The sequence below is a fragment of the Salmo salar genome, chromosome 07, assembly GCF_965601325.2.
Source record: "Salmo salar chromosome 07, fSalSal1, whole genome shotgun sequence".
Taxonomy (NCBI): domain Eukaryota; kingdom Metazoa; phylum Chordata; class Actinopteri; order Salmoniformes; family Salmonidae; genus Salmo; species Salmo salar.
In genome coordinates, this window is record NC_138297.1 from 64,227,501 (window position 1) to 64,246,163 (window position 18,663).

An 18,663-nucleotide genomic window follows, 5' to 3' on the forward strand; every position below is an offset into this window, starting at 1 on the left:
GTAAATGAAGGTTGGGGTGTCCAGCAGCTGTGCTGGTTGCTCTCCATCCAACAGCATAGACAGTGAGACAGACCTGCCCAGCAGCTCCTACTGTTTACACAAGATAACCTTAGCTAGATGAAAAATTGTGCATCCAAAACATTCTCGGCCAAAATGTAAAAATGTATTACAGATTTCTGGGGACGTTGAGGAAGTGAAATAGGCTTCCTACAGTGTCTCATGAGGGACAAACACCATTAACCAAAAGTGGAAATCGGTCAGGAGACACACCTCGAAGACTGAAATCTAGTTTTTCTAATGAGCAACAGAAAAACACACGTATCAATCGGCGTGTTCATTGGCTCTTTAAGAGCCTCCCGTGACACTTCCTTGACAGAGAGACAACATAGTGAGCTGAAGCTGAATAGCACCAAGGTTACCAACTCGTGTTGTTATTAGCTTTCCTGAGGTGATAAATACTCTTAGCTTAAAGCAATAATGTTACTCCTACATTTTTAAGACAAGGACAACTAAAGCCTGTTAGTCAGAGTCCGCGCGCCCGTTACCCGTTAGTCAGAGTCCGCTCGCCCGTTACCCGTTAGTCAGAGTCCGCGCGCCCGTTACCCGTTAGTCAGAGCCCGCGCGCCCGTTACCCGTTAGTCAGAGCCCGCGCGCCCGTTACCCGTTAGTCAGAGCCCGCGCGCCCGTTACCCGTTAGTCAGAGCCCGCGCGCCCGTTACCCGTTAGGCAGAGTCCGCGCGCCCGTAACCTGTATGTCTCAAATGGTACCCTATTCACCTTGCAGGTATGCATTTCACTGTACTGTTTACACCTGCTGTGTCCATTTGACATCTGGTCAAAATATGTGCACTATATAGGGTGCTATTTGGGATGCAGGCTATATTGTTACTGGAGCTGACTCTGTACTGTAGCTAAAGCTCATCTTGAAAACCTAACCCGGCAACAGTAACTAGGGTCTGGTTCCAACGCCTGAATCTTTTGGCAACAACGACCAGGGTGGGTCCTCTCAAGACAACTCTCCTAACCAATCACCAGGGACCAGGGTGGGTCCTCTCAAGACAACTCTCCTAACCAATCACCAGGGTGGGTCCTCTCAAGACAACTCTCCTAACCAATCACCAGGGACCAGGGTGGGTCCTCTCAAGACAACTGGCAGACATGATGGGAACTAAATGATGATGGGAACTAAACTATTTATCTATTATTCAAAATATTTTATAGGAGCTGTCTTTCCTTGTCTTTATTCACACAAAAACAAATCTATCGTAGTCCCGTAATACCATTGACAGCTGTTACAAATAACAATCCTGCAATAGGGAAGTGGGATCTAAAGGTTCATGGTCCCCCAGACTACCTGCCAGAACACCTCTTCCTCTTCTCTGTTGCCTAGGGTGGGGTTTACGAGACTACAGGCTGTCAGGAACACATGTCGGACCTGGATCTCTCCCTCTTTCTCTCTCTCTCTCTCTCTCTCTCTCTCTCTCACACACACACACACACACACACACACACACACACACACACACACACACACACACACACACTGTGTTTTGGCTGCTGGAGGAGCAGAAGGATAAGGGAGGCCCATAGGTAATACATCTTATATACTCCCCTTTACACACATAGAACCCCCCCCTGCCGATCCCCCTTAATGACGGCATCCTGTAAAATGGATGATTTATTTATTTGTTGAGTCTTCATGCTCAGGGAATCCTCAGGGATCTTTTATAGGACGCAGTAACACATGGTTTATGGATCATACTGTACACAGACATGGGAACTGTGAAAGACGGAGGAGACAGGCATGGTTCATGGATCATACTGTACACAGACATGGGAACTGTGAAAGACAGGGGAGACAGGCATGGTTCATGGATCATACTGTACACAGACATGGGAACTGTGAAAGACAGGGGAGACAGGCATGGTTCATGGATCATACTGTACACAGACATGGGAACTGTGAAAGACGGGAGACAGACATGGTTCATGGATCATACTGTACACAGACATGGGAACTATGAAAGACAGGGGAGACAGGCATGGTTCATGGATCATACTGTACACAGACATGGGAACTGTGAAAAACAGGGGAGACAGGCATGGTTCATGGATCATACTGTACACAGACATGGGAACTGTGAAAGACAGGGGAGACAGGCATGGTTCATGGATCATACTGTACACAGACATGGGAACTGTGAAAAACAGGGGAGACAGGCATGGTTCATGGATCATACTGTACACAGACATGGGAACTGTGAAAGACAGGGGAGACAGGCATGGTTTATGGATCATACTGTACACAGACATGGGAACTGTGAAAGACAGGGGAGACAGGCATGGTTCATGGATCATACTGTACACAGACATGGGAACTGTGAAAGACGGAGGAGACAGACATGGTTCATGGATCATACTGTACACAGACATGGGAACTGTGAAAGACGGGAGACAGACATGGTTCATGGATCATACTGTACACAGACATGGGAACTATGAAAGACAGGGGAGACAGGCATGGTTCATGGATCATACTGTACACAGACATGGGAACTGTGAAAAACAGGGGAGACAGGCATGGTTCATGGATCATACTGTACACAGACATGGGAACTGTGAAAGACAGGGGAGACAGGCATGGTTCATGGATCATACTGTACACAGACATGGGAACTGTGAAAGACAGGGGAGACAGGCATGGTTCATGGATCATACTGTACACAGACATGGGAACTATGAAAGACAGGGGAGACAGGCATGGTTCATGGATCATACTGTACACAGACATGGGAACTGTGAAAGACGGAGGAGACAGACATGGTTCATGGATCATACTGTACACAGACATGGGAACTGTGAAAGACGGAGGAGACAGACATGGTTCATGGATCATACTGTACACAGACATGGGAACTGTGAAAGACGGAGGAGACAGACATGGTTCATGGATCATACTGTACACAGACATGGGAACTGTGAAAAACAGGGGAGACAGGCATGGTTTATGGATCATACTGTACACAGACATGGGAACTGTGAAAAACAGGGGAGACAGGCATGGTTTATGGATCATACTGTACACAGACATGGTAACTGTGAAAGACAGGGGAGACAGACATGGTAACTGTGAAAGACAGAGGAGACAGACATGGTAACTGTGAAAGACAGAGGAGACAGACATGGATCATACTGTACACAGACATGGGAACTGTGAAAGACAGAGGAGACAGACATGGAGACCTTGACTGAAGAGAAGGCCTCTTTTACGGCTGTTCCCAGGAAGATAGATGAGTGTATATTGCCACTTGACCAAGTAGTGGAAAAATAACACTTCACGTTCTGACCCAAAACAGCCACAGCAGATTTCTGTGAAAAAATTACTGAGTTTTCACTCTGTCTGCTTTCTCAGTTTCCGCCCTCACCTTGCCTGTCCTCATAGATAGTGTAGTACAGTGACTAGTACCTCGCTGTCTGTCCTCATTGATAGCGTAGTATAGTGACTAGTACCTCACTGTCTGTCCTCATAGATGGCGTAGTATAGTGACTAGTACCTCACTGTCTGTCCTCATTGATAGCGTAGTACAGTGACTAGTACCTCACTGTCTGTCCTCATAGATAGCGTAGTATAGTGACTAGTACCTCACTGTCTGTCCTCATTGATAGCGTAGTATAGTGACTAGTACCTCGCTGTCTGTCCTCATTGATAGCGTAGTATAGTGACTAGTACCTCACTGCCTGTCCTCATTGATAGCGTAGTATAGTGACTAGTACCTCACTGTCTGTCCTCATAGATACTGTAGTATAGTGACTGGTACCTCGCTGTCTGTCCTCATAGATACTGTAGTATAGTGACTGGTACCTCGCTGTCTGTCCTCATAGATACTGTAGTATAGTGACTGGTACCTCAGTCTGTCCTGATAGATACTGTAGTATAGTGACTGGTACCTCACTGTCTGTCCTGATAGATACTGTAGTATAGTGACTGGTACCTCGCTGTCTGTCCTGATAGATACTGTAGTATAGTGACTGGTACCTCACTGTCTGTCCTGATAGATACTGTAGTATAGTGACTGGTACCTCACTGTCTGTCCTGATAGATACTGTAGTATAGTGACTGGTACCTCACTGTCTGTCCTGATAGATACTGTAGTATAGTGACTGGTACCTCACTGTCTGTCCTGATAGATACTGTAGTATAGTGACTGGTACCTCACTGTCTGTCCTGATAGATACTGTAGTATAGTGACTGGTACCTCACTGTCTGTCCTGATAGATACTGTAGTATAGTGACTGGTACCTCACTGTCTGTCCTGATAGATACTGTAGTATAGTGACTAGTACCTCACTGTCTGTCCTGATAGATACTGTAGTATAGTGACTGGTACCTCACTGTCTGTCCTGATAGATACTGTAGTATAGTGACTGGTACCTCAGTCTGTCCTGATAGATACTGTAGTATAGTGACTGGTACCTCAGTCTGTCCTGATAGAGACTGTAGTATAGTGACTGGTACCTCACTGTCTGTCCTGATAGATACTGTAGTATAGTGACTGGTACCTCACTGTCTGTCCTGATAGATACTGTAGTATAGTGACTACTCTCTCTCCTGACTCGAACAGTATGACCAAATAGCCGTGGCCAATCGCTTCAGACACAGGAGCCCAAAGATTCTGGGCCCTCCCTCCTCCCTCCCTCCCTCCCTCCCTCCCTCCCCAGAGTGCTGTCTGTTTCTTCTGTTGAAACTTTTCTCTGGGTCTCAGCTTTACATGTATTACTTCATCCAGGCAGGCAGAAGTCCTGTCCTACTTCTGCATACTAAACAGCGCTCGGGCTGCATCACAAATGGCACACTAACCCCTATATAGTACACTACTGTAGGGCACTATATAGGGAATAGGGTGTGATTTGTGACGTAGACACTATCTCCTCGTTGGTTCTTTCATGCCGTGATGTTCTCTCTGCACCAAGTGTTTGTAGTGTAATGCATGTTAAATGTGAGGATGTCTTTACACTGGCGGTGTTACCCCTCTCTCTGACTAACCCTCTTTAAAATAAATCCATTGCTGGTTGTTGAGAAAAATACCTGTTTTTTTAGGAATCTCATTTCAGATGCTTCTGCGGCAGAGTACTTTGTGTCGCAACGTCAACCCAGTTCAGTATTTCCATTCTGTGACTTTGTGGTGAACCAATAAAACTCATGTTTATTACTTTGAATCAATTCCCTTCAGTCTGACTGGAGTTGAGCATGAGTGTCTCGCGGTAGGGCCGCGCAAGAGGGTCTCGCGGTAGGGCCGCGCAAGAGGGTCTCGCGGTATATTCCTAGTCCTGGAGAGCTGCAGTGTGTGTGTGGGCTTCAGAGGAGGCTGGTGGGAGGAGCAATAGGATGGCGGGCTCATTGTAATAGCTGGAATGGTATAAATGGAATGGTATCAAACACATCCAACACATGGAAACAACGTTTGACTGCATTCCATTGATTCCATTCCACTTGTTGAATCAGGTGTTATTGTGCTAGACTGGGGAGAAACCCCTGTACACCTAGCTCTCTAGAACCAGACAGCTTACCTCCAGCTCTCCAGTGGTCTCTAGAACCAGACAGCTTACCTCCAGCTCTCCAGTGGTCTCTAGAACCAGACAGCTTACCTCCAGCTCTCCAGTGGTCTCTAGAACCAGACAGCTTACCTCCAGCTCTCCAGTGGTCTCTAGAACCAGACAGCTTACTTCCAGCTCTCCAGTGGTCTCTAGAACCAGACAGCTTACTTCCAGCTCTCCAGTGGTCTCTAGAACCAGACAGCTTACCTCCAGCTCTCCAGTGGTCTCTAGAACCAGACAGCTTACTTCCAGCTCTCCAGTGGTCTCTAGAACCAGACAGCTTACTTCCAGCTCTCCAGTGGTCTCTAGAACCAGACAGCTTACCTCCAGCTCTCCAGTGGTCTCTAGAACCAGACAGCTTACCTCCAGCTCTCCAGTGGTCTCTAGAACCAGACAGCTTACTTCCAGCTCTCCAGTGGTCTCCAGAACCAGACAGCTTACTTCCAGCTCTCCAGTGGTCTCTAGAACCAGACAGCTTACCTCCAGCTCTCCAGTGGTCTCTAGAACCAGACAGCTTACTTCCAGCTCTCCAGTGGTCTCCAGAACCAGACAGCTTACTTCCAGCTCTCCAGTGGTCTCTAGAACCAGACAGCTTACCTCCAAAATATTTGAATGTAGTTGCCAATAGGCTTTCTAAGCTACAAGGTCAGGGATATCCTAGACTAGCTCTCCAGGATGCAGGATGCTGGATAGTAATTGATGATTGATTGATTATTTTGGTCATATTATGGCCGCCTGCTATAGAAGTTTGTTACTCTCAATGTCCTCTCCTCCTCCAGGTCAACCAATGAGATCAAGAACCTGCAGTACCTACCTCGGGCCAGCGAGCCTCGTGAGATGCTGTTTGATGACCGGACGCGTGCCCACGCTGACCACATCGGACAGGGCTTTGAGAGGCAGACCACCGCCGCTGTAGGGGTGCTCAAGGCCGTGCGCTGTGGAGAGAGGTGGGTGGTTGTAACTCCCGGATATATGATCATGTATTATCTTTAGATGCGTTGCTTGGTATAAATGACTTTAAACTGTAGGCCTATTGGGGCTGTATTTGGTATCCAACGATCGTCCAACTAATCAGTTACAAGACAGCTGCATAATCTGATTGGAAATAAATGGTTATAATCTCCCTACTCTCTGTCTCTGTAGTGCGGAGCCCCCTCGCGTTACCAAAGACGTGATCTGTTTCCATGCTGGAGACTTCCCTAATGTAGTCCAGAGGTTACAACTGGACCTGCACGAACCGCCTCTGTCCCAGGTGAGCTGCACCTGTCTTCTACCTTGTTTCTATTAGTTAAAATGGCGGCGGAGACAATGGCTGCTGTTTCATGGGCTCTTAACCAACCGTGCTATTTTGTTTGTTTTTTTCCCGCATTTTTTCTGACTGAAAAGAGCTTCTGGAAAACAAAAGCGATTACTCACTTCGAATTGGATAAAGAATATTTATTTAATGAGTCGGATGACTTGTGAAGATGCCTGGTGGAGATTAGAGGTCGACGGATTATGATTTTTCAACACCGATACCGATTATTGGAGGCCCCAAAAAACCGATACCGATTAATCGGCCGATTTTTTAAAAATAAAATATATAGTTTATTCTTTTTTTATATATATACACACACACGCACACACACACACACACACACACACACACACACACACACACACACACACACACACACACACACACGTGTGTGTGTGTATATATACTGCTCAAAAAAATAAAGGGAACACTTAAACAACACAATGTAACTCCAAGTCAATCACACTTCTGTGAAATCAAACTGTCCACTTAGGAAGCAACACTGATTGACAATAAATTTCACATGCTGTTGTGCAAATGGAATAGATAACAGGTGGAAATTATAGGCAATTAGCAAGACACCCCCAATAAAGGAGTGGTTCTGCAGGTGGTAACCACAGACCACTTCTCAGTTCCTATGCTTCCTGGCTGATGTTTTGGTCACTTTTGAATGCTGGCGGTGCTTTCACTCTAGTGGTAGCATGAGACGGAGTCTACAACCCACACAAGTGGCTCAGGTAGTGCAGCTCATCCAGGATGGCACATCAATGCGAGCTGTGGCAAGAAGGTTTGCTGTGTCTGTCAGCGTAGTGTCCAGAGCATGGAGGCGTTACCAGGAGACAGGCCAGTACATCAGGAGACGTGGAGGAGGCCGTAGGAGGGCAACAACCCAGCAGCAGGACCGCTACCTCCGCCTTTGTGCAAGGAGGAGCAGGAGGAGCACTGCCAGAGCCCTGCAAAATGACCTCCAGCAGGCCACAAATGTGCATGTGTCTGCTCAAACGGTCAGAAACAGACTCCATGAGGGTGGTATGAGGGCTCGACGTCCACAGGTGGGGGTTGTGCTTACAGCCCAACACTGTGCAGGACGTTTGGCATTTGCCAGAGAACACAAAGATTGGCAAATTCGCCACTGGCGCCCTGTGCTCTTCACAGATGAAAGCAGGTTCACACTGAGCACGTGACAGACGTGACAGAGTCTGGAGACGCCGTGGAGAACGTTCTGCTGCCTGCAACATCCTCCAGCATGACCGGTTTGGCGGTGGGTCAGTCATGGTGTGGGGTGGCATTTCTTTGGGGGGCCGCAAAGCCCTCCATGTGCTCGCCAGAGGTAGCCTGACTGCCATTAGGTACCGAGATGAGATCCTCAGACCCCTTGTGAGACCATATGCTGGTGCAGTTTGCCCTGGGTTCCTCCTAATGCAAGACAATGCTAAACCTCATGTGGCTGGAGTGTGTCAGCAGTTCCTGCAAGAGGAAGGCATTGATGCTATGGACTGGCCCGCCCGTTCCCCAGACCTGAATCTAATTGAGCACGTCTGGGACATCATGTCTCGCTCCATCCACCAACGCCACGTTGCACCACAGACTGTCCAGGAGTTGTCGGATGCTTTAGTCCAGGTCTGGGAGGAGATCCCTCAGGAGACCATCCGCCACCTCATCAGGAGCATGCCCAGGCGATGTAGGGAGGTCATACAGGCACGTGGAGACCACCCACACTACTGAGCCTCATTTTGACTTGTTTTAAGGACATTACATCAAAGTTGGATCAGCCTGTAGTGTGGTTTTCCACTTTAATTTTGAGTGTGACTCCAAATCCAGACCTCCATGGGTTGATAAATTGGATTTCCATTGATTATTTTTGTGTGATTTTTGTTGTCAGCACATTCAACTATGTAAAGAAAAAAGTATTTAATAAGATTATTTCATTCATTCAGATCTAGGATGTGTTATCTTAGTGTTCCCTTTATTTTTTTGAGCAGTGTATATACTTGTGTGTTGATGTTTATGGTTAGGTACACATTGGTGCAACGACAGTGCTTTTTTTTGCAAATGCGCTTGTTAAATCATCACCCGTTTGGCGAAGTGGGCTGTAATTCGATGATAAATTAACAGGCACCGTATTGATTATATGCAACGCAGGACAAGCTAGATAAACTAGTAATATCATCAACCATGTGTAGTTAACTAGTGATTATTTTAAGATTGATTGTTTTTTATAAAGATAAGTTTAATGCTAGCTAGCAACTTACCTTGGCTCCTTGCTGCACTCGCGTAACAGATAGTCAGCCTGCCACGCAGTCTCCTCATGGAGTCCAATGTAATCGGCCATAATCGGTGCCCAAAAATGCAGATTACCGATTGTTATGAAAACTTGAAATCGGCCCCAATTAATCGGCCATTCCGATTAATCGGCCGGCCTCTAGTGGAGATGCCTTGTGAGGATCCGCCTTTGCCATCCGCCATCCGTACTACTGGCCAACATACAATCGCTGGATAATAAATTGGATGATCTAAAAGCACGTATATCCTACCACCGGGACATTAAAAACTGTAATATCTTATGTTTCACTGAGTTGTGGCTGAACGACGACATGAATAACATACAGCTGGTGGGTTATACACTGTATCAGCAGGATAGAACAACAGCCTCTGGTAAGACAATGTATATTTGTAAACAATAGCTGGGGCACAATATCTAAGGAAGTCTTGAGGTTTTGCTTGCCTGAAGTAGAGTATCTCATGATAAGCTGTAGACCACACTATCTACCTCGAGAGTTTTATCTGTATTTTTCGTAGCTGTCTACATACCACCACAGACCGATGCTGGCACGAAGACCGCACTCAATGAGCTGTATACCGCCATAAGCAAACAGCAAAACGCTCATCCAGAGGCGGCACTCCTAGTAGCCGGGGACTTTAATGAAGGAAAACTTAAATCCGTTTAACCAAATTTCTATCAGCATGTTAAATGTGCAACTAGAGAAAAAAAAACTCTAGACCACCTTTACTCCACACACAGAGATGCATACAAAGCTCTCCCTCGCCCTCCTTTTGGCAAATCTGACCATAATTCTATCCTCCTGATTCCTGCTTACAAGCAAAAACTAAAGCAGGAAGCCCCAGTGACTCGGTCAATACAAAAGTGGTTAGATGAAGCAGATGCTAAGCTACAGGACTGTATTGCTAGCACAGACTGGAATATGTTCCGGGATTCTTCCGATGGCATTGAGGACACCACATCAGTCACTGGTTTCATTAATAAGTGCATCGATGATGTCATCCCTACAGTGACTGTACGCACATACCCCAACCAGAAGACTCTAACCCGGAACCTTATAAGAAATCCCGCTATGCCCTCTGACGAACCATCAAACAGGCAAAGCTTCAATACAGGACTAAGATTGAATTGTACAACACCAGCTCCGACTCTCGTTGGATGAGGCAGGGCTTGCAAACTATTACAGACTACAAAAGGAAGCACAGCCGAGAGCTGCCCAGTGACACGAGCCTACCAGACGAGCTAAATTACTTCTATACTCGCTTTGAGGCAAGTAATACTGAAACATGCATAAGAGCATCAGCTGTTCCGGACGACTGTGTGATCACACTTTCCGCAGCCGATGTGAGTAAGACCTTTAAACAGATCAACATTCACAAGGCCGCAGGGACAGACGGATTACCAGGACGTGTACTCCGAGCATGCGCTGACCAACTGTCAAGTGTCTTCACTGACATTTTCAACCTCTCCCTGGCTGAGTCTAATACCAACATGTTTCAAGCAGACCACCATAGTCCCTGTGCCCAAGAACACTAAGGTAACCTGCCAAAATGACTACCAATCCGTAGCACTCATCAGAAACCCTAGACCCACTCCAATTTGCATACCGCCCCAACAGATCCACAGATGATGCAATCTCTATTGCACTCCACACTGCCCTTACCCACCTGGACAAAAGGAACACCTATGTGAGAATGCTATTCATTCTGCGTTCAACACCATAGTGCCCTCAAAGCTCATCACTAAGCTAAGGACCCTGGGACTAAACACCTCCGTCTGCAACTGGATCCTGGACTTCCTGACAGACCGCCCCAAGGTGTTAAGGGTAGGTAACAACACATCCGTCATGCTGATCCTCAACACCGGAGCCCCTCAGGGATGCGTGCTCAGTCCCCTCCTGTACTCCCTGTTCACTCATGATTGCACGGGTCAGGCACGACTCCAACACCATCATTAAGTTTGCTGATGACACAACAGTGGTAGGCCTGACCACCAACAACCATGAGACAGCCTATCGGGAGGAGGTAAGAGACCTGGCCATGTAGTGCCAGGACAACAACCTCTCCCTCAACGTGCTCAAGACTAAAGAGATGATTGTGGACTACAGGAAAAGGAGGATCGGGAGCATCCTGACTGGTTGTATCACTGCCTGGTACGGCAACTGCTCGGCCTCCGATCGCAAGGCACCACAGAGGGTAGTGCGTATGGCCCAGTACATAACTGGGGCCAAGCTTCCTGCCATCCAGGACCTCTATACCAGGCGGTGTCAGAGAAAAGCCCTAAAAAATGTCAGACTCCGGCCACCCTAGTCATACTGTTCTCTCTACCACTGCACGGCAATCGGTACCGGAGCATCAAGAGGCTTCTAAACAGCTTCTACCCCCAAGCCATAAGACTACAGAACAGCTAATCAAATTAGCTCCCCAGACTACTTGCTTGCCCCCCTACCCCCTCTTCTTTTACGCTGCTGCTACTCTGTTATCTATGCACTTTAATAACTCTACCCTTATGTACATATTACCTCAAATACCCCGACTAACTGGTGCCCCCGTAGATTAACTTTGTACCGGTACACCCTGTATATTGCCTCGCTATGGTTATTTTACTGCTGCTCTTTAATTATTAGTTACTTTTATTTCTTATTTTTATTAACTGCATTATTGGTTAAGGTCTTGTAAGTAAGCATTTCACTAAGGTCTACACCTGTTGTATTTGGCGCATGTGACATAACATTTGATTTGATATTGCATGAAACAAGGTAGCAGCTACCTTATCCACAGCCCTATGCACTGTACTGCCACCCTCTGGCTATATGTTGTACTACACTGTGCTGTCTCCAACAGAGATCCTCCAGGAGGGTTCAAGGCTTGTCCTACATTAAAGTGATCCTCCAGGAGGGTTCAGGGCTTGTCCTACATTAAAGTGATCCTCCAGGAAGGCTCAAGGCTTATCTTCTATTAAAGTGATCCTCCAGGAGGGCTCAAGGCTTATCTTCTATTAAAGTGATCCTCCAGGAAGGCTCAAGGCTTATCTTCTATTAAAGTGATCCTCCAGGAAGGCTCAAGGCTTATCTTCTATTAAAGTGATCCTCCAGGAGGGCTCAAGGCTTATCTTCTATTAAAGTGATCCTCCAGGAGCGCTCGGGGCCTGTCCTCTATTAACCAGTTAAATGTAACTAAATGCAATCTACGTAATCCCCAAAAGTAATTATTTATCATGACCGTGCCAGAAACAATAACTAGTAATGCTGCATACTCCAAGAAAGGTTCAAATCTCACCTTTATGGTAAACATTTTTTATAAATTGCTGAGGTGTCGTCACTTTTGATGACACAAGTTCAAGTGCACAGAACAAATATAACCTATTTCCTATTCAACAAAACTGTATGAATAAGGCTTGAAATATATATATGCTTTCTAAATATAGTATAATCAAATGACTAAGATTTCACCTTCCTTATAACTGTGAAATACATATTTGTATGTTTTAGTGTTGGAGAAAATGAGCATGTTTTCTCTCTTGATCAAACCTTCTGCCTCCATCCATGTGAACGTCAGAGCTCTAGCTTGGCTTCCTGAACTCGCTAGGAACTCTCCTTTCATCTCATGTTAATATTGTCCGTCTATGACAAAGGTTTTTTTGTTTCAAATCTATGAATTATTTTAGATTACTGGCTATAAATCGACAACTACTATTTTCTGCTGCGCTACAATGTAAGGATTGCAGGCATATGTGGTGTTAGTGGCTGTGATGTAGGGTTCAGCCAGGAGTTGATGGACAGTCGGTAGAGTGAATGAAAGGTTAGGAGGGACGTGTCAGATTTCACACCCTGCTTCACACAGGCGTCTGTGAGAATCACGGCTACCGCTCAATGCAAGCCATTTCCATCTACGGTGTCCACAGATCCATTCATAAGCCAAAATGTCAGTTGTAACCAGTACCAGAACCATGCAGGTCCCCAAAACAGGGGACTTTACATCTTAGATGTTTTTAAAACGACCCTCCAGGACGGCTCAGGGCCTGTCCTCCATTAAAACGACCCTCCAGGACGGCTCAGGGCCTGTCCTCCATTAAAACGACCCTCCAGGACGGCTCAGGGCCTGTCCTCCATTAAAACGACCCTCCAGGACGGCTCAGGGCCTGTCCTCCATTAAAACGACCCTCCAGGACGGCTCAGGGCCTGTCCTCCATTAAAACGACCCTCCAGGACGGCTCAGGGCCTGTCCTCCATTAAAACGACCCTCCAGGACGGCTCAGGGCCTGTCCTCCATTAACCTGTTAGGGACAGACGTTCCGCTAGCGGAACGCCTCACCAATATCCAATGGTAGAGCGTGGCGCGAAATACAAATACCTTAAATGCTATAACTTTAATTTCTCAAACATATGACTATTTTACACCATTTTAAAGACAAGACTCTCGTTAATCTAACCACATTGTCCGATTTCAAAAAGGCTTTACAGCGAAAGCAAAACATTAGATTATGTCAGGAGAGTACCCTGCCAAAAATAATCACACAGCCATTTTCAAAGCAAGCATATAAGTCACAAAAAACTAAACCACAGCTAAATGCAGCACTAACCTTTGATGATCTTCATCAGATGATACTCCTAGGACATTATGTTATACAATACATGCATGTTTTGTTCAATCAAGTTCATATTTATATCAAAAGACAGCTTTTTACATTAGCATGTGATGTTCAGAACTAGCATACCCACCACAAACTTCCGGTGAATTTACTAAATTACTCACGATAAACGTTTACAAAAAACATAACAATTATTTTAAGAATTATAGATACAGAACTCCTATATGCAATCGCGGTGTCAGATTTTAAAATGGCTTTTCGGCGAAAGCACATTTTGCAATATTCTGAGTAGATAGCTCGGCCATCACAGGCTAGCTAATTTGACACCCACCAAGTTTGGTGCTCACTAAACTCAGAATTACTATAACAAAAATTGGATTACCTTTCCTGTTCTTCGTCAGAATGCACTCCCAGGACTTCTACTTCAACAACAAATGTTGTTTTGGTTCGAAATAATCCATAGTTATATTGAAATAGCTCCGTTTTGTTTGTGCGTTCAGGTCACTATCCAAAGGGTGACGCGCGGGCGCATTTCGTGACAAAAAAATTCTAAATATTCCATTACCGTACTTCGAAGCATGTCAAACGCTGTTTAAAATCAATTTTTATGCTATTTTTCTCGTAAAATAGCGATAATATTCCGACCGGGCGACGTTATATTCATTCATAGACTGAAAGAAAAACATGGAGTCATCTCGTACATGCGCACTCCAGTGTCATTGTTCCCTGCCTGACCACTCACGAAAACTCCTGCTGTTTTTCGCCCAGAGACAGCAGAGACGTCATTCCACTTTCTGGCGCCTTCTGAGAGCCAATGGAAGCCTTAGAAAATGTCACGTTACAGCAGAGATGCTGTATTTTTGATAGAGATGCCCTAGAAGGAGAACAAGTTGTCAGACAGTGCACTTCCTGTATGGAATCTTCTCAGGTTTTGGCCTGCCATATGAGTTCTGTTATACTCACAGACACCATTCAAACAGTTTTAGAAACTTTAGTGTTTTCTATCCAAATCTACTAATTATATGCATATTCTAGTTTCTGGGCAGGAGTAGTAACCAGATTAAATCGGGTACGTTTTTTATCCGGCCGTGTCAATACTGCCCCCTATCCCAAACAGGTTTTAAAGAGACCCTCCAGGAGGGCTCAGGGCCTGTCCTCCATTAAAGAGACCCTCCAGGAGGGCTCAGGGCCTGTCCTCCATTAAAGAGACCCTCCAGGAGGGCTCAGGGCCTGTCCTCCATTAAAGAGACCCTCCAGGAGGGCTCAGGGCCTGTCCTCCATTAGCGTCTCTTAAGCTGCAGTTTTGTTTTAGAGTTAGGAGCAGCTGAGGTGATTTCACAGCATCCATCTGCGTTTGCTTTACAAATGTTCAACCCAGAGCTGGATCCTTCAGCACTAGTGATTGAACTACTCCCCTGGCTTAGAACAATATGGGAACAGCTCAGATATGGGAACAGATACACATTGAGAAAAATCCCCAGTGTCTATGGTTAGTACACTGTCTAACTCTCTCTCTCCATTAGTGTGTGCAGTGGGTGGACGATGCTAAGCTGAACCAGCTGAGACGCGAGGGGATCCGCTACGCCCGTATCCAGCTGTACGACAACGACATCTACTACATCCCTCGTAGTGTGGTTCATCAGTTCAAGACTGTCTCTGCTGTCTGCAGCCTGGCATGGCACATCCGCTTAAAACAATACCACCAAGAGCCTCCGGCCGAGGAGGAGAGGAAGGTGGACGTGTCGACGCTACGAGTCAAACAGGAGGAGTTTGGGGATGCCTTGATGGGAGGGACCACAGCTCCTCTCACAGACCCCAAACCCCTCAAAGACAGACACACTGCCCACCCAGAGGTCAAAGTGGAACCTCAACCTGCGGATATAAGGCTGCCCAAGCCCTCTGTCACCTCACCCATCACCCCCCTACCAGCTCCCATCACCCCCCTACCAGCTCCCATCACCCCCCTACCAGCTCCCATCACCCCCCTACCAGCTCCCATCACCCCCCTAACTCCCTACAAATCGTCTTTCCAGGACACCAAGCCCAAATCACATCACCATCATCCCCACTACTACCACCACTATCATCACTCAGAATCACATCAAACCACTACCACACACTCTTCCTTGTCTTCCTCACTCAAACCCTCCCCCACCTCCACCCCCTCATCCTCTCCCAAACCCAGTCCGTCATCCTCACGTACCCCCTCTCCCAAATCTAGCCCCACTTCTACACACTCTCCCTCCTTCAAACCCAGCCCGGCTTCCACTCGTACCCCCAGTCACTCTCTCTCACACAAACCCTGCCACACCCCTACCCTTACCCACACCCCTACCCCTACCCTTACCCACACCCCTATCCCTACCCTTACCCACACCCCTACCCCTACCCTTACCCACACCCCTATCCCTACCCTTACCCACACCCCTACCCCCTTTTTGACGCCCTCCCCTGCACCCCTTCTATCTTCTTCAAGCCTGGCCTCCAGCCACACAGAGAGCAGGATCCCTACACCCCAGTTCCGACCCCAACCCCAGCCCAGACCGGACAAACCCCGGCCGGACAAACCCAAGGACAAAGACACTTCTCTTTACCCAAAGGCCCCAGTCACCCCCCCGCACCACTCCTCCCTCTCCTTTAAACACCACCTGCATGAGCAGCAGCAGAAAGACTGTTTCTACTGATCGTTGTACATAGTGTTTTTAAATGGCTCTCTTGGGTTCTGTTTTAATCCCATCTAAAGGAAGGAGAAGACAGAAGTAAAACCATGATATCAACACGGTGTGGGATGTATTCTAAGGAACACGTAAAGCTCTGTTGCTCTGCATCCTAAATGGCGCCCTATTCCCTACATAGGGATCTACTTTGTGACCAGGGCCCATAGGAGAGATCTGTTCAAAAGTAGTGCACTATATAGGAAATAGGGTACCCTTTAGGATGCACACTTTGCTCTGTTCTGTTACCGAATGAATACATTGCAAATGTAACATTCCTCAGTGCCTGTCCATAACTGTGTAGCCTGGTCCCAGATCAGTTTGTATTGTCTTGTCTCATTGTTGACCGTACAGTAGGAGTTGGCTTGGCAAGAACGCATAAACTGATCTGGGACAGGCTAATATCTGTGAACTGTCAAAGCACTTAGGGCCAGAAGCACTGGTACTCTGCAGGTCTGACAAACAAACAGGTCCTTAAATAATATATTTTAGTTGTAGGTTCTAGATGGATTATTATTACAGCTGACATTAACATATATCTATTTTTTGTAAGATGATGAGAGACATTATTTTAAAGGATTACTCCAGGCTTTTTTTGTTCCCCCTCAGAGGCTTATTTATATCAAGGAATCTTTTAGTTTTCATAATTTTTGTTCGATTTTAATTGTCAGCACTGTAGTGTAAATAACTTTTTGTAAGGAGAAAAACTTGTAGTGTGATTTCTACATAAAGATGGACCTCTTAATAAAGGTTAACGTGATGAGTGATGTTTGATCATGGGGCTACAGTGGACACCAGATGGACCTCTTAATAAAGGTTAACGTTATGAGTGATGTTTGATCATGGGGCTACAGTGGACACCAGATGGACCTCTTAATAAAGGTTAACGTTATGAGTGATGTTTGATCATGGGGCTACAGTGGACACCAGATGGACCTCTTAATAAAGGTTAACGTGATGAGTGATGTTTGATCATGGGGCTACAGTGGACACCAGATGGACCTCTTAATAAAGGTTAACGTTATGAGTGATGTTTGATCATGGGGCTACAGTGGACACCAGATGGACCTCTTAATAAAGGTTAACGTTATGAGTGATGTTTGATCATGGGGCTACAGTGGACACCAGATGGACCTCTTAATAAAGGTTAACGTTATGAGTGATGTTTGATCATGGGGCTACAGTGGACACCAGATGGACCTCTTAATAAAGGTTAACGTTATGAGTGATGTTTGATCATGGGGCTACAGTGGACACCAGATGGACCTCTTAAATGTATCAATTGACCAATTCGGCACATTTGGGCAGACTTGATACAAAATATTGTCCAGTATTGCAACGCTTCACTGGATCAATCTGAAACTTTGCACACACTGCTGCCATCTAGTGGCCACATTTTAAATTGCAATATGATGGCCTTTCAAAGATGGAACAAAGAAAAAATGTAAAACAAATGTTTTTTTTATTTGTATTATCTTTTACCAGATATGTGTTCTATTCTCCTACATTAATTTCACATTTCCACAAACTTCAGTGTTTCCTTTCAAATGGTACCAAGAATGGGTATATCCTTGCGTCAGGTCCTGAGCTACAGGCCGTTAGATTTGGGTTTGTCATTTTAGGTGAAAATTGGAAGAAGAAAAAAAGGGTTGGATCCTTAAAATAAAGGTCAATGTTGTGTTTGATCATGGGGCTCCAGTGGATCTGATATCATGGCCTTTTAGCTTACAACTGGTAAGACCAGCCATTTTAGATTTAACAGTTTAACGTGTTGGGCTCAGTCAAGAAGCGTGTGTATATTTGGGATTCAACTTGCCACTCATCTGAAACAGGCTATTTATTTCTGCACAAGTCGTCATGGAGACAGTACAGTGTGTGTGATCTGCAGAAGCACATTTCAGCAGCATGGATCCACTGGAGCATGATTACCTTTCTGGCCTCTGCTACTTCTGTCTGTGTTATGCAAGCCGCCCACACACTGCACTCAGCGGCGATGAGCTCAGCAGTTGTGGTATGTGAGATTATAGCCGTGGCGCGCTGGGAAATGAACACAGGAGAACTGCTGATCTAACTGACCAGAATAAGTCCAACAGAGACCTCACTAGAAGCTATGACAGACTGCCCTGGCCTCTACGTCTCAGATGATAATCAGATTAGTGCGATGGGCGAGTCTCAAACTCTTGGTC

General features: G+C 46.1%; 1 protein-coding gene across 1 annotated transcript in view; it reads left to right on the plus strand.

The window, feature by feature from the left end:
- The window catches only part of LOC106597385 (lysine-specific demethylase RSBN1L), a 91,778-nt gene extending 73,615 nt beyond the window's left edge, over nt 1-18,163 (plus strand). Inside the window, exons 6-8 of the mRNA XM_045722468.2 lie at nt 6,375-6,542; nt 6,739-6,847; nt 15,287-18,163. Coding sequence (XP_045578424.2) covers nt 6,375-6,542; nt 6,739-6,847; nt 15,287-16,447 — 1,438 coding nt within the window. The 3' untranslated portion in view covers nt 16,448-18,163. The remainder of the gene's footprint in view (nt 1-6,374; nt 6,543-6,738; nt 6,848-15,286) is intronic.
- The last annotated feature ends 500 nt before the right edge of the window (nt 18,164-18,663 follow it).